Below are 23,086 nucleotides of genomic sequence, written 5' to 3'. Positions count from 1 at the left end.
GCAAGATAGTATTGAGTGTGAATCTGTAATTATATATTCTATGGTTATTTTGGGAATCTGAGTACACTTCGTCTTTCAGTCCTGAAAGGCACTTCTCATCACTCGGCAGGCAGCCATCTTGGCAATGCCACCAGGCAGTTAACAGAGTAATCTGATTAAAGCCACTTTAAAAGTTTGATGACTTTGCCCCAGATGTGTTCTTGCTATTGTGACATAGTTAATGTTATCATTAACAGCTATTCACGCACCTATCTGGCACAAAGGTTGCAAGTTCAGCATCAGAATATATTAGTTTACTTCCCAAAAGCTGCCTTTGTGCTGATCCATTAAGTGGATCAGTACATCCACTTAATGGGTTGATCATGTCCAACACTGCTTCTTCATGTTACTTTTTTCTGCAGGCTTACCAGTTATCCAGAGGAAGAGTGTGGCCTATGATCATCATCCTCTGTCTCATTGCCGCCATTCTCTCTGCTTTTCTGGACAATGTGACCACTATGATGCTTTTCACCCCTGTCACAATAAGGTACAGTGTTGTCATTTTTTAATTTCGACAATTTTTTTATATGTACCTTCTTTTCCAACCTTGCAGTGGTTCATAGGCAGTGTCGGCCTCAAATAATATAGTGTTAAACAATCGACTGTCTTTATGAAGTGGTTTGACATTTTGTCAAATAAATTAATTAATATATCTCATGTGATGTAGATGATAAGACAGATACCACTCTAAACACTCTTAAGGCACATAGTCACACATGTGACTGCAGTGGCAAACCTTCGCCTCCCATTGACTTTGAATCTGTGTGAGCGAGGAGGCAAATCTCAGCATGACATCACTTTGACCCACAACAACTTTGCCCTGATAGTAAATATGAAGCTACTGCAAGCAGCTAGAAACAGCTTGTCTGGTAGTAAAATGGTGAATTATTGTCTTTAATTTGAATTCTTTATCAGATTAAACAAACATGATATAAAATATGATATCATATCTATCTCCCTGTCAGAGAGTGAATACAGAGATTTTTCTGTAGATATTCAATCTCTCTGATGATTGTTTAACAGTTTGCACTTAACAGTTTACATAATAAGAAGAGACAATCAAATAAAGAAAGTGATTTGTATGCAGTCACCCTCAAATAGTCTCATCAGCTGATAGATCCCCACCACTTCTGCTCATATAAACCCACATTACATTCCTATAAACAGAACTACTACACAGAAGCTATAATTTACCACAGTGTGATGTCTTACAAATGACCTATTAACCACCCACCTCTGTATGCTGAAAATTATTAAGCTCTTAAAATGGCTTTTGCTACCAGATGTTCCAAACCGAGCTAAAATTTTGACTTGACTGAAATTAGACACCTGATACACAATAATTAAGATGTTTGCTAAAAGCTGTGCTCTGATATCTTAGCAGGCCAACATGGTGGGTATTCTGTTCAGCCACAGTGTTTAAGGACCAATGCGATTTATCTTTCAATATCCTTTTATTTTCATGTATTTATTTCTGTCACCCGTTTGCAATCTAATCAGGACTAAAAGGCTTTTCTGACTCTATCTGATTTTGCAGGTTGTGTGAGGTGCTTAATCTAGACCCCAGACATGTCCTGATTGCAGAAGTAATCTTCACCAACATTGGAGGGGCCGCCACAGCTGTCGGAGATCCACCAAATGTGATTATTGTATCAAATCAGGAACTGCGCAAAGAAGTAGGCACTTTTACAGCTTTCTACCTACACTTGCACTAATATACTGTAACAGGTCAAGCTTGGTGTAATCTGACACATGAACCAGATGCTTAGTAGGACACAACATAATCCTCTTCTTAACTTGAGTGCAACTAACTAATAAGAATGTTCAGCCATACAAACAGTACAGCACTGACAGGAGAATGAAACATTGAGGAACATGTCACTGGAAATGGATTTAGTTTAAAGATTCCCCATTTACCCCTGGAAATTCAAAGATGGCCTTGTGAAGGCAGTGTTGGGAGGCGAGGCTGAGGTGCCTACCTACCTGCGGGTTGAATGGTGTGTGAGAGACAGCAGGGTCTGAGGACATGGAAGACAGGATGGGGGACGTCTCTTAATGGTCGACAAAACACTAGGTTGTGTTTGAACCATATTCCACCCCTAGATGTAGATTTTTTATAAATTTGGTAAAAGATTTGATGTTACAATATTCATGTAAATACATGAATAGTCATATAAAACAGTTTAAAGCTCAAAAAACACATCTAAGTGTGCGGTATCACTTTATACCATCAAAGCTGCATGTGTCAGGGGGCAGTGCAGATGTCTTGTCATTACACAAAACACACGTTTAAGAACCTTTTTTTCTTTGAATTCTTCACGAAAAAGCACACTGTTGTTCTATATACAGTATATAATGTTTGGGGCTACTGTTTTGAAAATATCATGTTATGGCAGGGTGTTAGGAAGGAGTTATCACTACAATTGCTGCATTTAATGCATATTGAGAAACAGTGGTGTCAGTTATCATACGAAACAGCTCTGCTGCGACAGATAGCAGCTGCAGCACTTTAATGGCGTTGGCCCTCTGTCAGATAAAGTAACACCCACCCTCTTTGAAAGATTGGCAACCTATCAAAACAAATAATGAAAACCTGCAATCATGACCAATATCAAGGCCCCTGTTGCTTAATAATTTTTTGGTGTTTTACCCTCAAGTGGTCAAGAGTAATTAAACCTTTAACATTCCAGAAATTTAAATATGAAAGGTACAGATCTCTGAATCTAGTTTTTATCTGTCAAAACTTGTTGCAAAAGTTTTGGGACTAAGATCACAGTTTCCTGTCGAAGCATGTAGCAGCAAGCTCTGGTCGATGTGAACTGAGACCTCAATGTGTTAGTGAAGAAATCACAGGAATTAAATATGTCAAAAAAGTGAGAAAAGAAACTGTAACACCCTCCAATTCCAATGTTCTCATCATTGTCACCACTTTACGTAGTGTTGCATGTCAGTCCGACATGGTGGCGATTATGACCTGTGGTTTGACCCAGTTATAGACCCCTGCTGTAGTTTATTCAAGTGGGTAGAAGAAAACATGTTCAACTCAGACCACAGAGCCTACAGTCCACGTTGCCCCACCCTCACTGACTGCTAAAGAGCGCTGGTCGAGTGTTTATTCATTTTTTATTATTATTAAATAAATTGTAAGTCCAAATCGCACCAAAGCATCTGCCCTTCCCAGGATCAGTAAGAATACACTTGCCATGTGTGAAGTTGATCAGATGATATCTTACAAAGAGACAGACAGATGTTTGTGGAATTAGATGTTAGTGTCATTGACTGACTTAATACTCCCACATTGTTCTTCTCTATCACCTGTTATTCTGGAAACCCATTTAGTGATAACTTGTCCTCTCATGTACAGATTGTGACAAGTCAGTAAAGAGCGTAGGGACATTTTACTGTGTTAATGAGAGCAGCCTGTTGCTTTCTGAAAAGGACAATGACTTGTAGGCTCGTCTTGTGACCTTCACTCTTCTTACGCTCAGAGGGGCATAATGTTACATCACTAGAGGACATGACATTTTCCTAGCTGCTTGATGTGGCATCTGTTCACCGCGTGTGACATTTTAGCCTCTGTGGGTGCAGCAGAATGTTGTCTCCCCAGTATACAGTAGCTCCTACCACACCAGGCTCCCGCAGCCCGCAGCCCACTGTCCAGTTTGTCTTGGCTCCATTTCCCAGGTGACAGCACCACAGGGAGTCAGCGGAAGCGGCGGGCTCATTCAGTCATGTCTGCCCCCTGATAAGGATAGCTTGTATGTACATGCATGGTTTGTTTGTCTGTTTGCATGTTCGCTTGTTTGTGTGGAGGGGATTTTCGGGGGAGAACTCCAGCGATAGAAACAATGGCGCAGCTGTGTAGTTTGTGTTTAGGTAATTCTGCCAGTCATCAGTGTCTTTGTGTTTGATTGGTTAGAGAGCAAAGTAGCATGGTGCATTAAAACCTCCTTTTGGTGTTATTTTATTGAGGGACTCTGCCAAATGGATCTCCTCCAATCAGGCAGAGCATTCTATGACATTGGCTCTGAAATACAGACACACCTGGGTCACAGCAGCTGAAAACAGAAATCCGGTGGCAGCAAGGAGCTCAGCTTTACTGTCATATGTCCCTCTGTTCCAGATCTTTGTCGGACATAGACACAGAAACAGGGCATTACATTTTTTCTCTGATTCCAGTTTGTAACTAAACATGAGGCTTAAACAGGAAAAATGAGGATTTTCATTTACAGCATGTTTGCAGGAGCAGCTGGCCTCAACCCACAAGTGTGACCGCCCTGAGCGTCACAGCAGAGTGAGAGACCAGGTCTCTATGGAGGCATGAATAAAGGAATAGTCTGACTAATACTGTGTGAGTGAGGCAAGGAGGTGACACACTGACGTAATTAGATAGTCATGTGACATGAGGGGAAGCGTTGCATTAAATAATTATTAATGATTACTATAATTTGTGATGCTGAAGATGTGACAGACCTCCTACAGGACTCACATCAAAGTTCATACTTAATACTGGATACTAATATGTAATATTCCAAATAATTCAGCTCATCATGTTTGACAACCTCTTTCTCTTTGCGATGTGCTGATTGATCCTGCACGTGTGGCCATATACCAACCCTCCTCTCCCTTCTGTTGCAATTTTAAATTGAAAATCCTGCAGAGGTCACTATTAACCTGTTGTCACTCAATATCTGTTTGATGTCAGTTTATTTCTTTAAACTCTAGTGAAGATGTTATATATGAATCACTCACAGCTACTGAGAGGCTTTAGACCAGATGATATCAATTAGAAAGGATATGTTCTGAATATGATGTCATACCCGGACTCATTTCCAATAATGGCTCTGATAAAATTGTGTTCTTTGTCAAGGATTTGCTCTCAATTTAGAGGACAATATCAACTGAGGGCTGATATTTCTTACTAATTCAGGAAGAGAGATTCATGCCAAACTAAAGCAATGTGGATCCATCATCACCACTCTTTTATGTTGTTCTCTCGTGTATAGACTTTCATTGATTAATCATACCATACATGTTTTAACACCTCTATTTTTCAAACATACCACTTTCAACCTTTCAAGAGTTTCTTTGAACCATGTGAACCTAATTCTCAGTGGATGCTATTGCTTTCTCAGAAGACTGACTTTTCCCACTTTGTCTGTGCTATAGTTCAATTCTACTTTATTTGTATAGCACCAAATTACAACATGCATTACCTCAAGGTATGATAAAGGGTGCTCAATGAATCATGGGAGTCACCCCAGCAGTCTAGGTCTATAGCAGAATAACTGAGGGATGGTTCAGGATTCTTTCAGCCTTAACTCTACAGAACTACAGAGGACAGTTTTAAGCATCGAGCAACACTTTATACAATCATTAACCAAAACCGATGTCTTAGCACACATACTTATGTATGAAAAGATTTTTGATTTGTCTTTGCTTTTAAAACTCTGTTTATTATCGTGTCTTTCAGGGGATTGATTTTGCCAGTTTCACGGGCTACATGTTCCTCGGGATAGTCCTCGTCCTTTTCACCTCATTTCCTTTCCTGCGGTTGCTCTACTGGAACAAAAAACTTTACAACAAAGAGTCAATTGAAATAGTTGGTGAGTTCAAATGCTTTTTCAAACTTTTTGATACTTTGCATTTTTCCCCTTATATTTTTCTATACAGTTGATGATTGTTTGAAGTGATGATGGCTGCTATCAGACAGGAATATTATCTCGTTGTCATCGAGCTGAAATCTTAATTGTGGTAAAGCTGCAGATGCAGCGGAATCTTAATTTCTTTTTTAATGATTATCACTGTACTGACCATTAACACCCTAAGAAAATCTGCCCACAATGAAGCCTCTCACTTTTTAAAGTGATGCATTGGCCTCATAGAAATGTAATTAACGCTGCGTTATGGCCTCAGCCCTCTAACTCCTACATATGATATATCATGCTGTCTGAATTGAAGACTATGCCCCCTCTGCCTCAGGTAATTCCCATAGTGTTCCATTTACATTGTCCTTATAGAATGACCTTATCTAATGTTTAGGATGACCAGATTTATAGCTACTCCTAGAAAATTTAAGCTCAAGTTTGATCTGGGATAAATTACAGTAGTCATGGTGATAGCCCAATTTAAACAACATTAACTGGGGAGGAGAACTTTCAAAGCTCAGCTCGCACAAGTCATCTCAGAAACCCACTGTTGGCTTTGACCAGTTGGCAGTGAACAAACAGATTTACTTGATCAGACAGCTGCCTAGTTTCACTGTTACTGCCGAAAAAAAACGTTTTTATAATTGTGCTTTTGTATGAACCATTCTGCTAATGTGACACACCACAGTTCTTTTTATATGTTGGTAATTATCCATTAACTGAGGAGAACATTTTTATTGAGCTTTTCCTCAACTCTTGGAAAGTTGTCCAGAGTAGGGGTAATATAATTTAATAGATAATTAATAAAGAATAAAAGGTTGTGTTTATTTTGGACAGTAGCTATGTCCTCCATCAATTCTGTGTCACTGTAAATCTTTGTATATGAGACCCTGTGGATGTATTAAGGCAGAACTAATAAAACATGGATATTTATGACTTGTTAACAATTCTCCCGCAGTCCCCTCTTATCAGTGTTTACCTCTATATTGCCCCCCTCCTTACCCACCCCCCTGGAAGAACCTCGGTTGGGGAAAATTGAAAACAGACCACTGTTGTTGCGTTGCTCCCAGTCCAGGAGCGAGGAAGACGCAGTGTTTGCAGCGGAATTTTGTCCCACTGAGCCGTAGGGCAGAGTGAAGGAAGCCACAAACGAAAACTGTGACTGTTCAATAGCCTATCTGAAAATCCCACCCTGTGGAGTTTCCGCCTCTCCCGCCAACCTGGTCCAGAGAGCTGCAAAATCAGCACAAAGCCCCTGTCATAATTGTGCTGATTTCCTTACAGGAATATTTTTTCCTGTGCCAGTTAGATCCTATTAGGGTCACCTAGCAACCTCAATGAAAATAGAAGGGGACCTACTGGTATCGACACAGGTGTCCAGCTCCCTCAGGGTCTATCTCTGCCTCAGCATTGCCTGCTCCTCAGCTGGTCAATGTGCCCATCGCCTGGATGCATTAGTCCCTCTATGGGAGCTCACAGCATATTGACCAAAACATCTTAATATCCTCTTAGTCATCCTCAGCTGTAGCTATTAGCAACCAAATCCCTCACTATAAAATGCTCCATACTGCTACACAGCTTCACCACCGCGATGACTATGTAGTCCATGCACAACACAAATAGATAACTCTCCTGCTCTCTGCTTCCTGATCCTACAGAACTCAAGCATGAGATCCTGGTTTGGAGGCAGACGGCTCAGCGCATTAACCCTGCCAGCCGAGAGGAGACAGCTGTGAAATGCCTCCTGATGCAAAAAGTCCTTAACCTGGAAAATCTTCTCCGCAAAATGATGAAAACCTTCCAAAGGTAAAAAGAAAAGCACTGAAAGCAGATTATCTGAATGCTTTTATCACCTCGTAAAACATGTTTCTATTTTGTAGCTTTTACTGCATGTGTTTCTAATGGTTTTCACACGTGATGAAAGATTTCGGACAAATCATCAGTGTTGTAGTTTGTTGTCACCCTCATCCAGGTGACCTGACGATAGATGATAGATGCATATTGTGTAGATGAGATGATTCAATATTTATTATATTGTTGTTGTACTTTGAAAAGAAACACACCTGTCCAATTTACCTGACTTTATTTTAGATTATTTTGCACAAATCCATTAATACAATTCGATAATAATACAATGCAATTGTCTATGATGTACCTAACATTTCAAGCTGTTGACAAAGAGATTAGTCTACAATTGAATGTTTTATTCTGTCTATTAACACTTGATAGAATGATTTAAAATTAATATGGGATTGAAATGTCGCTTTGTCTGAATAGACAAATTTCTCAGGAGGATAAGAACTGGGAGCAAAACATTCAGGAATTGCAAAAGAAGGTAAGCTTTCATACAGTACATCATCTCAGACACACTCCTCATCCACTGTGGTGCACTGATGTTATCTCAGTAATGAAGTTGGCCTAGTCTTTCAGAGTTCACTTTAGACAAATGCTGTCAGTTTCATGATAAAATCTGCTTTTTTCCTCCCCATTCATAAAGAATATGTTTTTGTCCTCCACAGCACAGAATAACTGACAAAGTTCTCCTGGTGAAGTGCGTGTCCGTCCTTGGCGTGGTGATCTTCATGTTCTTTCTCAACTCCTTTGTTCCCAGCATTCATCTAGAGCTCGGTAAGTACCACACCATCTCATTACCAAGCTGCTTTTACAGGCCCCACAGGGTGGTTATAGGTTCTGTCATGTAATTATGAAACACAGCTTCCTCTGTCCTTGCATTTGAAATGAGCCCAAATAATGGGCTGACTAGAAAATCTACCCAACAAATTACATGGATACTGAGCTGCATTTAGACCAATCAAATTATGTCTATTCATCTGCTGCTAGCTCAAACCTTTGTTGGTGAGTAATGTTCCAGTGAAACTGCAGAAGGCACTTTCATACAATATGTGACCTAAGATTCTGAAACGTTTTTTGGCAAAGATCAGCAGCAGTAACACTTAATTACAGACAAAGTACATATGGCAACATCAGGTAACAACAACCAGGTTTCCAAGCACTTTACACATAAGACGTTTACACACATGTCAATGATTTACTTTGTCTGTTTTCAATGAGAGATCTCTCAAAACCCACTGTACACCACCTGCCCAGTAACCAAAGGCAGACAGACTAAATTGAAGTTAAAGTAAAACATACTGTATTTCCCTGGATGGACACAGAAAGAAATTCCAAATTAATACTTGCCTTGCTTTATGTCTGCTGAATGAGTTCAATATAAACTGAATGCAAACATGTTGTGTTGCCATATTGGCAAAAGGTAATAATATGCATGTACAGCATGAATATGATTGGATGTCACCAGTCAGTTTATAAGACAAACAGGTTGTTGAGCAGACACATCCAGATAAAGAATAAGAAATCTGTTAACAAAATCTTAAAGTCAAAATACGATAAATGATCTGTATGCTGCACTTATTCCTTGAGTAGCATTTCAAGTTACCGCAAATCTTCGTCACGGCCAAATTAGCACACAGATCTTTTGACAGATTATTTTTCCAATTGCTGATGCAACAAGTTTTCTCCTGGAAATATACAAAAGGTTCTGAGCCTACGTTCCTGCTTATTTCAGACATGTTGTAAAATCAGGTCATGTGGTTTAGGCTGAGGTCACATCTTGTCTGTCTGACGCCTCAGACTGTGATGTCTGGGATAAGTGTTTGGCAGATGACCTTGACAGCGACTCATTAATGCTAACACTATGAAGATGGCTGTCTTCATACCCACGATATCTTCTCTCCCCTCGCTGCGGAGGCCGCTCATTCACCAAACATGCTCGGTTAATTACAGGTGCTTCTCGAGTTACCTCTCGGTGACATTTATTAAATGGGAATGACCCCACAGTGGTGTGTTTGCTGTCTCTGTGCAGGGACAGGCGTCTGTCCAAACACGGCTCTCATTAATGCATGCAGGTCACAGTCAGGGCTGCCTTACTGCTGCAAGCCCACCCGATTTATTCACACGTGTTTCCAAACTAGAAGCTCATTAAAATGTAATTAACTTCACACAGTAAAATTGAATCTAAGCCTGCTTCCTACCTGGTCATTTGATCTCTCTAATGTGTCTGTGTGAGCTGCTGTGTTGTTACATCTGTGGTTTGGATGAATCCTTATTGATCCTGGTTGAAAAATTCTAAAAACTTGTGTATATTGTAAAAATGGATAATAAATTGTTTCTTTAGCAGTTTTAGTGATATTATTTATCAATTAACAGATTATTTCTGCAGAGACTTCACAGTCTCTTATCTAATCAAATGTTTATGAGTCAACATGACATTGTGCTAGAGCACAAATCTCTTTATCTTTTGACTTTAGCCTCATGTTCATTTGCTTCATTCTGTATACTTTAAAGACAACAGTGATGAGACATTTTTCACTGCACATTTCCTGTCTCAGACACTGTTTTCTCAGGTGTAACAGATAGTCTCTCATAAAGCGTTCATATTTGCCCAAAGCACTTTTTGATTGGTGAGCTCTCTAGGTTTGTTATCTGCTGCCTGTGCTTGGCCCGGTTAACGAAGCAGCTTCAGACAACCTTACTTGTGAGGAAATCAAAAACTAGAAAAAAAACATTTGTGACAATTCTTCCGTCGAATAACAACTCCTATGAATTAAGTACTTTTGTATTTGGCATTTCTGGAGTTATGGACTCAGAATCTCCATGTATTGGGACTTTGTTTGTGTATTTGGATTTTGAAATCTGATTGGCCCCTGAAGTGCCTCTGTCCTGTCAGTACTGTTTTCCGATAAACACCGACTAAAATACTAACAATACAAATAGTACATATGACAATTTGTGATGTTTTAAAATTTTCTTAGCTTTTTTGAATAACACAATGTGTTTGAATAAGGAACAATTTTCAAAAATATATCCAGTAATGTGTGGCTTTACTCAAAGCTATAGAGCTAACAGTATAAATCAAATGACTTAAATATGCACCTTACTGAATTAGGGATTGATCGTTGATGTAGGACATAAATGGCCCCTCGGTGTCAATTGTCACCCCTTCACGGCCCCTGATTTAGAAAAATCCTAGATCCACCACTGGTTTGGTTTTTATTTTGAAACTCCTTTCCTTGTGTGTCTCTCTTGCTTTGCTCCCTGTCTTTGTCTGGTTTCCCTGTTCCTTGTTTCAATGCATTCCCATCTTTAGCCCAAAATCTTTTTTTCTAAAACTTGATGGGATCATTTCAAGGTTTATTTGGGATAAAAAGAATCTAAGAATTCGCAGAGTATACCTACAGGGGCCGAAGAGGTTGGGGGTCATGGCTTTACCAAACTTTAACTTCTACTATTGGGGGGCCAACTTCCGCATACTCCAATATTGGTTGCATGCGGACAGCTTGCATAATGCCCCAGCTTGGTTGAGGTTGGAAGCATCTTCCTGTTTGCCATCTTCACTGGCTGCTTTGGTCTACACACCTAGTGGTTCAACCTGCTCAGAATTCAGTAAAAAAATATTAGTCAAGACAACTCTTAAAATCTGGAATCAATTTATACGCCATTTTAGATTGCAAACTTTTTCACTGCAGGCTTCTGTAGTCAAAAATCATGCTTTTTGTCCTTCTCTAACAGTTGGAGCTTTTTCCATGTGGTCTAATCTTGGCGTAAAGTCATTTAGAGATTTGTATATTGAGGGCACTTTTGCATCCTTTCAACAGCTCTCTGCTATATATAATTTGATGTCCCAAAGAGTCTATTTAAAAAAAAATATATTTACAGGTTCAAAGCTTTACCTGGCACACAATCCCCCAATTTCCCTCTCAGCCTGTAAACCCTTTCATTGATGCTTTTCTATTACCACCCCCTACGTCGACAGGTGTCATCTCGTGTGGATATAACAGAATTATCTCTCTTAAGAGTTCCTCACTGTCGGCTGTTAAAACATCGTGGGAGTGGGATATAGGCGAAGACATTACAAATGATCTATGGAATGATATTCTCCTCCGGGTCCACTCTTCATCTATATGTGCCAAACATGGTCTAATCCAATGTAAGATCGTACATCGCACTCATTGGACGAAACTCAGACTCTCTCAAATTTATCCCGATACCTTCCCCATCTGCGACAGGTGTAGACCTAATCTCCTGCCTCACTGATTTAAATGCTTTGGTCCTGTCCATCTCTCTATCATTATTGGTCCAATATTTTTAAAACTCTATCAGGGGTCCTCTAGGTGCCCTTTAATCCAGTTGCATCAACAGCACTCTGACACAGTGGTCCTGCCTAAAACTAAAGCAGACTTTGTGGCCTTCATGACTCTATTGGCTGGACAATAAATATGACTTTGTTGGAAGTCACCCTCTCCTCCATCCTATGAGGCTTGGAACAGATATGCTCCTTATTTTAAGTGTGTTTGATCCTTAAAAGATCAAACACACATAACATTTTTCAAGAACCTCAGTGAAGCTGGCTGTCCCTACTCTTTGTAGGGACAGCTTTTTTTGCTGTTTGCAATGTGTGAAAAAACAAAGATAAAAAGAGTTTTGAAAAATATTCTATGTTATTATATATTTTTTGATTTATTATTATATTTTCTAACTAAAAGAAATCTTACTTGATAATTTCTTTAATGTTGGTTTGAGAATTTATAGCTCATAATAACCAACATTTTCAGTATAAACAAAAACATGGTAATTGGTAGTAACAGCACAGACCTGATCCACTTTCCAAACTCAAATCAATGCCAGTGTTATAAATCTATGAGAATCTTCTACAATGGGTTTAATGTCAACTAGATGAGTTCATGAAATATGTGACATACACTACCGTTCAAAAGTTTGGGGTCACCCAGACAATTTCGTGTTTTCCATGAAAACTCACACTTTTATTTATCAAATGAGTTGCAAAATGAATAGAAAATATAGTCAAGACATTGACAAGGTTAGAAATAATGATTTTTATTTGAAATATTAATTTTGTTCTTCAAACTTTGCTTTCGTCAAAGAATGCTCCATTTGCAGCAATTACAGCATTGCAGACCTTTGGCATTCTAGCTGTTAATTTGTTGAGGTAATCTGTAGAAATGTCACCCCACGCTTCCTGAAGCACCTCCCACAAGTTGGATTGGCTTGATGGGCACTTCTTGCGTACCATACGGTCAAGCTGCTCCCACAACAGCTCAATGGGGTTGAGATCTGGTGACTGCGCTGGCCACTCCATTACAGACAGCATACCAGCTGCCTGCTTCTTCCCTAAATAGTTCTTGCATAATTTGGAGGTGTGCTTTGGGTCATTGTCCTGTTGTAGGAGGAAATTGGCTCCAATCAAGCGCTGTCCACAGGGTATGGCATGGCGTTGCAAAATGGAGTGATAGCCTTCCTCATTTAAAATCCCTTTTACCTTGTACAAATCTCCCACTTTACCAGCACCAAAGCAGCCCCAGACCATCACATTACCTCCACCATGCTTGACAGATGGCGTCAGGCACTCTTCCAGCATCTTTTCACCTGTTCTGCGTCTCACAAATGTTCTTCTGTGTGATCCAAACACCTCAAACTTTGATTCGTCTGTCCATAACACTTTTTTCCAATCTTCCTCTGTCCAATGTCTGTGTTCTTTTGCCCATATCAATCTTTTCTTTTTATTGGCCAGTCTCAGATATGGCTTTTTCTTTGCCACTCTGCCTAGAAGGCCAGCATCCCGGAGTCGCCTCTTCACTGTAGACGTTGACACTGGCGTTTTGCTGGTACCATTTAAAGAAGCTGCCAGTTGAGGACCTGTGAGGCGTCTATTTCTCAAACTAGAGACTCTAATATACTTGTCTTCTTGCTGAGTTGTGCACCGGGGCCTCCCACTTCTCTTTCTACTCTGGTTAGAGCCCGTTTGTGCTGTTCTCTGAAGGGAGTAGTACACACCGTTGTAGGAAATTTTCAGTTTCTTCGCAATTTCTCGCATGGAATAGCCTTCATTTCTAAGAACAAGAATAGACTGGCGAGTTTCACATGAAAGTTCTCTTTTTCTGGCCATTTTGAGAGTATAATCGAACCCACAAATGTGATGCTCCAGATACTCAACTAGCTCAAAGGAAGGCCAGTTTTATAGCTTCTCTCACCAGCAAAACAGTTTTCAGCTGTGCTAACATAATTGCACAAGGGTTTTCAAGGGTTTTCTAATCATCCATTAGTCTTCTAAGGCGATTAGCAAACACAATGTACCATTAGAACACTGGAGTGATAGTTGCTGGAAATGGGCCTCTATACACCTATGTAGATATTTCATTAAAAACCAGAATAGTCATTTACCACATTAACAATGTATAGAGTGTATTTCTGATTAATTTAATGTTATCTTCATTGAAAAAAACAGTGCTTTTCTTTGAAAAATAAGGAAATTTCTAAGTGACCCCAAACTTTTGAATGGTAGTGTATATGTGTGTGTATAAAGGTAGATGTCACATGGAGTCTCTTGTTCTCTCTCAGGTTGGATTGCTATCCTGGGCGCACTGTGGCTTTTGGTTCTGGCTGACATCCAGGATTTTGAGATCATCTTGCACCGGGTGGAGTGGGCCACACTACTCTTCTTTGCTGGCCTCTTTGTTTTGATGGAGGTATTTACTATAATATTTTTAGTATTTTGATGGAAATCTCAACCTCCTGACAGTGAAAACTACAGCCGCATGCCGAGCAACAACTTCTATTAGTGACATATTGTAATTATAACAAACAAAAAGTGGGGTAGATGTAAGGTTAGCGACACCTCTCTGAGAAGCATCCTCACGAAAAATGACAGGAGAACAGTATCAGTGCTTGGATCTATTGACAGTACACTGGATAATGACAGAAAATCCATCATTGTCTTACAACGTGAAAAGTATCTATTTCTTTATGCATGAATCCCCAAGTGAAAGGAAGAAAATAACGTTAGCAAAACTATTTGTTTATACATTAAACAGTGTACATTGTCATAAAGCAGTAACAATAAGAAATGGCCCTTTTTTGATTTCTGTGTCAATAACTATAACAAGAATATATTTGTCTTTGTCTATTTGTCTATTAATAGCTTTTCTTCCCTTAGTTTAATCCCACCTATATCGTATTCTCTTCACATTTTTAAAAATTAATCTTCTCCTCTTCATTTTTCAGGCTTTAGCCCAGCTGCAGCTTATCGACTATATTGGAGAACAGACAGCGCTGCTTATAAAAGTGAGTTTATTCCTTTGTTTCTCAACCTTAACAGTCGTTTCTCAGGGCGCAGTGCGACTGGCGTAATTGATAATTGGGCACAGGTGACATGATGCTGCATTTCATGCATATTGATCCTTTTGCTCAGCACAGCTCTGAATTCAATTATTTTGTTTACTTCTGATACCTGTCAGCAGCTGAAAGAGGCCTGGGGTCTTTCTCACCCATTTTCTTGCCAGTGTGTATTGTGAGCAAGTATAGAATTGCACCTGTAATAGATATGTCAGCTTGTGTTTACACTGTTGGGCTGTATAAGTTTAATAATCACACATGACAGGTGGCGTGCTATTCATGCTTTCTGACCTGCTCAGCATCCCCAAACAATGGATAACATGCTGGGTAGAGGAGCATGGCCTTTCTCTCTTGATGCAGGTAGAGGACAGGTGAACGGATTAGATATTGTCTGCATTAACTGGGCCATGCATATCTAAGAGAAAACAATCAGGGGGTGGGGGGTGTTCAAACAACATCATGCTTGTCACATGCGGAGAATTGGCCTCGCTGTGTGCGTACGCCACACCTGTAGACACAACTATCAGATGCCACCACCTGTGGTCGTGTCACACCCTCAGACAGCTTCATCGTCCCAGCGTCTGCTCGCCAAAGAAAGGTTCATTGTCAAAGACTTACTCAGTGATGGGCTGAGGTTGGCAGGTGCATCTGAGTGACGATGAAAGTTGCAGTTATCTATCGTTTTTATTATCTCTCCCCTCAGGCGGTGCCAGAAGACCAGCGCTTGGCCATAGCCATTATCCTGGTGATGTGGGTCTCCGCTCTGGCTTCTTCTCTCATTGACAACATTCCCTTCACTGCCACCATGGTGAGAAGCATCACTGGGATGTTTTGAAGTCACGCTGCAGTATTTCCCTGCACTGTTGTTGAAAAGACGGAAGATGTCCAATGCACTTCAGCACAACTCAGAGTCAACTTCTTCCATTATCCAACTTGTTCCATTAAAATTGAACAAGGAAATTCAGAGACGGAAACAGAGACCGCTCGCCTTCAAAGTAAAGATTTGAGTCGCGAGATGTGTTGGCTGCAGCAGTAAATTTAAGGAGAGCTAAACTAAATAAATATCATATAAATAACAAATAGCCTAAATAAAAAATATGATAACCGATTTTCCCACAAATAGGTGCATTGACTGGATTACAGTGAGTCATATATGTTGGATAGGTTTTATTTCTTCCTATACTTAATGTACCACACAGGAACAAATTCATAGACTTAGAAGTGAACATTACAAAGTGCTATCTTGGTTTTAGAAATACTTATCTTGATGCAGTACTGAGATAAACTTTTCTGCCTTGACATAATATATGTGATTTCCAACATAATTTATTACATGTTGATTACTCCTAGCTGTATTATTATATATTAGCTATTCTCATGTTTTAAGTCATATGGAAATTAAACATGTATATTTTTCCAATAGACAGCCAGAACAGGCCATAATTTGATGAATTAGTTACAAATAAGAAGCAGAGGAAACAATGTTGGTCCAAATGCAAATACGATACTCAAGTATCAGAGCAACTGCCACCTCACTCCTTTGTCTGTTTGGCTGAAAATGAAAAGACTGAAGAGAAATCAATGTTTTGCTGGGGCCCCCGCCAGTGTGCTCAATTAAAATGACAGAGAAAAGGAAGAGATGTTATCATACTGACAGGATGAGACGCTGCTGGCGAGAATGAAATCAGATTTTTGACTCGTCAGCTCAGTACAACTGTATCCAGTGGTTTTGAAGACGTTCTTCTGATAGTTTGTCACTTTCCAGTCCCATGCAAATGTTGTTCAACTTGAAAAGAGAGGACTTCAAACTTGTGCATGTATCAGTCGATTGTCACAATACACTGAAGTTTAGAAAAAAAATTGTTTTCCCCATTCTGACAAGAAAAAATGACAGAAGCATCAACTGTATCTCTTGAATCTTTATATCCTTAAGCACAAACAAGTCTGTGATAACCAGCCATTAAACTGCAAATTTATCATGAGGATACAGTATTTGTTTTTTATTTGATATTCCTTCTAAATGCTCAGTTAGGGGTTGCTTTCCCAACCAAGGGCAGGCATTTTGATTGAAACAAGGCTTTAGGGTATTAAACTAAAATCAGTGTGTGGTTTTTTTTTATAATTTCCAATTTGTCTTTACTCACAGATTCCAGTTCTCATCAACTTGAGTAAGGATGCAGATGTGAACCTGCCAGTAAAACCTCTCATCTATGCTTTGGCAATGGGAGCCTGTCTCGGGGGTAAGCCTCTCATTTTATCTGCTTCATGTAATAAAGTAAAAAGTACTACAATAGGGTATGAGACAGTTTTGTTTCGGGATAAACACACAAAAACCTCCCCGAGTTCATTGAAGACACCAGGGACTTTATATTCCATCCCCGTTTGAAGGGTGTGGATCTTTATCGATGGCCTCTGCCAGAAGAGGACATCATACATAAATATGATGGTTACACAACGGTTTGTGCCTCCCCCCGCCCCCTCTTGTCTCCCCTCTTTGCCACCCACCTCTCCTCTTCTCCCCATTTTTCTCCGCTCACCCCAACCGGTCAAGGCAGATGGCCGCCCACACTGAGTGGTTCTGCTAGAGGTTTCTTCCAGTTATTGAGGGAGTTTCTTCTCTCCACAGTCGCCAAAGTACCTTGCTATATGAATTTGAAGTTCTCAACCTTAATGATTTGGGGCTTAAATTGAACGGGTGGTGGCATCTGATATTGAATACCTTTTATTTGTATTCATTCATTTTTTGCCATATATTTTGTGAAGCACTTTGTAACCTTGTTTAGATAAGTGTATCCAAATAAAGTTATTATTATTACTATATGCTCCAGGTGACAGCCACACTGTACAGCTGTGTCACTCTCTGGGGAAGTCAGGCTATGCTTTTTGTGAGAGCAGCCCAAGGCCCTCAAAGGTCGCTTCATTCAGACTCTAATACACACCAGCGGCCGGCCCTTCAGCACAGTGCAGCAGAGAGAGAGAGAGAGAGAGAGAGAGAGAGAGAGAGAGCTGTCTCAGTGTTTCAGTTTAATCAACTGCGCTGTGACAGGTCCTTATCGATCTGCAGTATGATGCTGCCACTGCCCAGCTCCATCCCCACACTGACACCTTTTGAGATGTGAGCGTTATCGAGCGGCAGGGTGGATACACACCCTGACTGTCAAAATGTTGCCTACAGTAGATAAAATAGTAAAACTTTATAGATTAAGGCAGAAAATACACAGAGAATGCTGAAAGATGATCATGATTTCCAGTATTTTAATATCAGTGTATACATTATCCTTGTGCCCTTGTTGAAAGATGTGTTTTATGTGACACTGAACTCAGACCTCAATATTTAGTGGTAAATAAAAACATTAAACCATGTTCTTGAATTTCTTCTGTCCTGCCTGTTTAGGAAATGGAACATTAATAGGAGCATCAGCCAACGTTGTGTGCGCAGGAATTGCTGAGCAACATGGCTACGGCTTCTCTTTTATGGAGTTCTTCAGGTGAGCTCTCTCTCCCTCAACAGCATTTACACAACACATTATGCAATCTGAAGTTAGAAATGGGTCATAAACACCACATTTCAAGATGTGGCTTGCACAGTTTTTATTGATAATTTATCTTATTGGATAATGTCAGACTTGTTCATTACCGTGGATCCTGTACCATAGGCTATTTTGCCCGAAGTGGTGCTTACACATTAATATCGGTCATATGTTACAATAGGAGATGCCAACAATGTGAACTGAGTTGCCTCAGAATATTTATAAAACAGCCTCAAGAATCACAGTTCAGGGCTTAGATTTATCAAATGTTTGAGTAAAATAATCTCCTGTCTTTATATAGGTTGCATATGTATATATTTAGCCATGTACTACAACCTTCAACCTAAATGGCATAAATATCAATATGTTTCAATAAATTCTATCATAATTTGCATATACATAACCTCCCCTTATAATCAAATCATTTGCGTATACACATAAAACATGTTCATACAAAAGGTGTTGTCATTTTCTGCACATTGAATTTGACCATTGTTAAATATTTCAACACATAATCATAATTTCTATATTGCAGCCCTCAGTGTTGTAAAACAGTGACTTGAATTGTGTTTGTGCATGCCCTTGTGTTATTTCGCATGTTGCTCTGCTTGTGGGGGGGGCGGTGAGATAATTCTGGGCACTGCCACATTTAGTTTATTTGTCGAAGAAGAACTAAGATTTTTCCACCTGACCTTGCTTGGGATATATAGAGCAGTGTACCCTTCTGTCAGTTAAATAACTCTCGGAAACAACCTGGCAGACATTGGATGATGTCATCTGTTCTGGGCAGTAATTCTAGTTTGTGTCCTCTCCACTGACACTGTAAGGGCACTGAACACGTTTTACTATATTGGGTGTTGGAAACTCAAACTGCAGAAATATGTGTTCATGGTCTACAGTTTGGTAGACTCAATCAAAAAAGCATAAACATTCAAACTTTTTGGTGATTGGTTGACTTGATACTGAGTGAAAGACTCAGACCTGATTTGACTCTCTGGTGTCTGAAACCCGAGTGAATGGCAAAAATACTCCATTGTATTTCAAGCATGGTGGTAATAAGGCTGCCTCCCAGGTTGCCACCTGCTGACCAATAATCTCAATTCTGGTGACGCAACAGCCAGATATACTCTGCAATTTGCTTTGTTCGAGAAGTGGATACGGTCAGAGTTATTGAAAGAAGGTTGAATATAAGTCTGATTAGTCTTGATGTGCAATCACTTGGACGTAGCATATCATTTGACTCACTGGGCTACTAAAAGAGAGTGTCAGACCATTTCCTTTTTTGGATTTTGCTCTGTAGATATTATTTGAGTTGGTGATTTGAGTGTTTTCAGTTGGGGTTTACATGAAACTTCTTTATTTACAGATAGTATTTGGCAGCAGTGCCATCATACACTACAATAATTTAAGGCTTTGTCTGTTCCAATGCTCTGATGGTTCCCAAAAAACGTTTCCACTTGATCGAGTGACAAAGATTGTTTACTTACAGGGGGTTGGTGGCATTTGTCTGCAATAGATAGAAATAAATCAATGACATTTGAATGGTTTGCCATGAAATTTGGTCATGGTACCCAGACGATGAATCCTGAACGTCAAAGGTGCATCAGACTCCTGACTGGTAGCTGTCCCATTACACGGGTACCCTTTCTCATCAACCTCGTCCTGGGATAAATGCTTCACTGTCTTCCTGATCATTTCCAACTGTTTTCAAACAGGCTCAGGTATCACCTCAAAAAGCTTTCACTCGACTCTGCTCAAGTTGAGCACTATTATCCTTGAATCTTGTTACTTCCATTCTTATCTGAGGCTCTTGAAAGGTCAGTCTTCAAACAGGTCTCCTTGATCCAAATCAGTCTGGCTTTAAGAGGGGCTCTATAATCTGTGACAGAAGCCCTAAGGGTAGGTAAGGATGCAGCTCAGTTTCCGGCTCTTATCTTTCTGGACCTATCAGCAGCCGTTGATACCGTTCACCATCTGTTCTCTCCAATATGGGCATCTCAGGCTAAGTGCTTTTAAGATTTGAATCATATGTCACTGGGTGTTCTTTAAATGTGTCATGGCAAGGGCAAACAACCATATCCCATACCCACAGGGGTTCCCCAAGACTCTGTGTTGGGGCCCCTTCGTTTTACAATATACACTACTTCCTTGGGTCCAATTATCTGCTCACATGGCTTCTCATATCACTGCTACACAGGTAACACCAATTCAAATGTTCTTCCTCATGGTATGGGCATAATTCTCCGCTTGTCTCGCAGGCATATCTACATAGATGAGGACCACCTTCAACTAAACATCTTAGAAACTCTAAGTCATCCTGGCCACTGAATCTCTATCATAATATGAAGATCAAATCTCTTTCTTTCTAACCCCAGCTAAGGTCACGGGAATCTTGGGTGTTCTTTTTGATGACAAGCTTTCATTTTCTGACCATGTTGCATATGTCTCCCAGCATGGCAGCTTTGTATTGTACAATGTAAGACAAAATCGAACCTGTCCCAAATCAGTATGACTCCCTACTAGTGGTACAAGCCATTGTTATGTCAGCCTTCCAGCACTTTAAAACCCTTTGACTTATGCTCCTTCTCACCCTCTCTGTTCTTCCAAGAAATGTCGTTTGGATCTGCCACCCCTGCACACACGGCAGTCACGGTTCAGACTGTTCTTGTTTGTGATTCCCCAATAGTGAAATGAACTACCAAATGGTATCAGAGTAGGGATGTCCCACTCTTCCTTTAAGAAAATATCTTAAGGACTTATCTCTTCTGAGAATGCCTCCTCTCCTAACGGTTCTAACATTTTAACATGTTACTTTGCATTTTGATTCATTTCTTCAACTAAACTTCAACTCTTTGTCTTATTAAACAGATTTAGCTTGTAGCACTTACTTGAGGGTCTTCTAGTGTACTGAGGCTTTGGTGTTGTCCCTTAGTTGCAAGTCACTTTGGATAAAATCATCTGCCAAATGAGTAAATGTCAATGTGAACAACTATTATTAAAAGACAGATAATAATAGTAATCATAACAAATAAAAAGGCAAGAGGAGCATTAGTGGGATTACTTGTGGAGCAATTGTGGCTGGTTGTGGAAAAGAATAACAATAGGTGACATCTGGCATTAAGAAAGGATATATCACAATTACCTGTTTATTGTTTGTTTCTTGTTACCTTCTCATTCTGCTGTGAAGTGCCACTAAAGGTCAATAAAATAATTGGTGGAGAATGTCATCAGAGTTATTGTACGTCCACAAATGTGTTGATGCACTGGAAAGACTCAGGATTGTCCATCTGCTTAAAAAAACCGTTGCATCCTGTCAGCTCTGCTCTCGCTCACACACACTGTACTAGTGTCTTCACAGTTATTGGAAAGATGCATTGCTTTTAGCTGAAGCGTTGTCTGTAATTGGCTGTCTATGGCAAGGGTCACAGTTGTTCAGAGAAACAGGTAAGGGTGAAAGAAGTGTTAGTATGTGACTCTAGGCAGCTGGGACTGACTAGTGCTTTAACAAGCGATTAAATCCAGGACCCTGATCAGTCCACAATTCTCTTCTGACAGACCATCACAAAGGAAAATGAGAGGCCCTGAATAGCTCAGAAATAAGTTGGTTTGATCTTTCTTTCTTCTTTCATGCCTCTAGGTCATAATCATCTCTCTTCTCCTAAGACAATTGACCTGGGGATCATGGCAAAAGCACTTTCTCTATTGTATATAAGGCATTGTCCACCTTGAGGGTATGAGTCATTGCTATTGTTCACATGTTCAGTTCAGAGACAGCCACTGTAACTACTTCTACCACTCAAATGGAGTTCTAAAAACTCTAAAAGGAAACTTCAAAACTAGACAAAGGGGCCAAGGTGAGGGAATTGGGATTAGGCCACTGTCGGAGTGGAGCCACTGTCAGAGCGGAGCAGCAAACTTCAGCTGTATCAAACAAGACTGACACACACAACATCACACCAACAGCCTGGAAAGAGCTCCTCAAGCCGAATAAGCTGAATAATTTGCTTGTATGGACACATTTTGAACAGGCACTGCCTTAGTTATAACAAATTAAGTAGAATAAAGTCCTTCTCATACAATATGAAATAGAAAAAATGCAGAAAAAATTACCCTTGTGGCACATATAAGCAACAGTTGGCTCTTGTAGCTGGTTAAGGTGGAACAAGTTGTATCTATACTTTTGAATAGTTTAAAGCCCTAAGCCAAAGATATTTGGAGCAATTAGTTTTTTAATCTTTTACAATGTTCTAATGTAAAGCTTAATCTAAATACTGTAGTAATACTAACTACTGAATAAATGCAGTGGAGTATTAAGAGCAGTAATTCCCACTGGAATGTTTACAAGTTGACATTGGTAAAGTAGCACAAAAAGGAATTATTAAATCAAATTACAAGGTGTGTGTTAATGTAATCTCCTCTTTAAACTGTGATGAAGTTGTTTTGCTGCAGGTTAATGATGGGGCAGAAACAGGACAACACACTGAAACAAGGGTGTGTGTCAGGATTTTTGAAAGACTTGTGTATCGAGCCCAAATAAAATCACTACAGAGTCCTGATCAAAAACTTAATAACCACACTGTACCACATTTCAGTTGTATATTTGTACTTTGGTAAAGCTCCCATTGGACTGTGCATTAACCAACAGGTACAGTAAACAAA

General features: G+C 39.8%; 1 protein-coding gene across 1 annotated transcript in view; it reads left to right on the top strand.

Moving 5' to 3' along the window:
- The window catches only part of oca2 (oculocutaneous albinism II), a 43,965-nt gene that overhangs the window by 15,045 nt on the left and 5,834 nt on the right, over positions 1–23,086 (top strand). The window contains exons 13-23 of the mRNA XM_034582934.1: positions 402–526; positions 1,577–1,715; positions 5,513–5,645; positions 7,346–7,493; positions 7,965–8,022; positions 8,207–8,315; positions 14,124–14,251; positions 14,787–14,846; positions 15,601–15,705; positions 17,044–17,137; positions 18,292–18,385. Coding sequence (XP_034438825.1) covers positions 402–526; positions 1,577–1,715; positions 5,513–5,645; positions 7,346–7,493; positions 7,965–8,022; positions 8,207–8,315; positions 14,124–14,251; positions 14,787–14,846; positions 15,601–15,705; positions 17,044–17,137; positions 18,292–18,385 — 1,193 coding nt within the window. The remainder of the gene's footprint in view (positions 1–401; positions 527–1,576; positions 1,716–5,512; positions 5,646–7,345; positions 7,494–7,964; positions 8,023–8,206; positions 8,316–14,123; positions 14,252–14,786; positions 14,847–15,600; positions 15,706–17,043; positions 17,138–18,291; positions 18,386–23,086) is intronic.

The sequence above is a fragment of the Hippoglossus hippoglossus genome, chromosome 4 (assembly GCF_009819705.1).
Source record: "Hippoglossus hippoglossus isolate fHipHip1 chromosome 4, fHipHip1.pri, whole genome shotgun sequence".
NCBI classification, from domain to species: Eukaryota; Metazoa; Chordata; class Actinopteri; order Pleuronectiformes; family Pleuronectidae; genus Hippoglossus; species Hippoglossus hippoglossus.
Note: the sequence above shows the minus strand (reverse complement) of the source record. Positions and strands in the feature narration are given on the sequence as shown.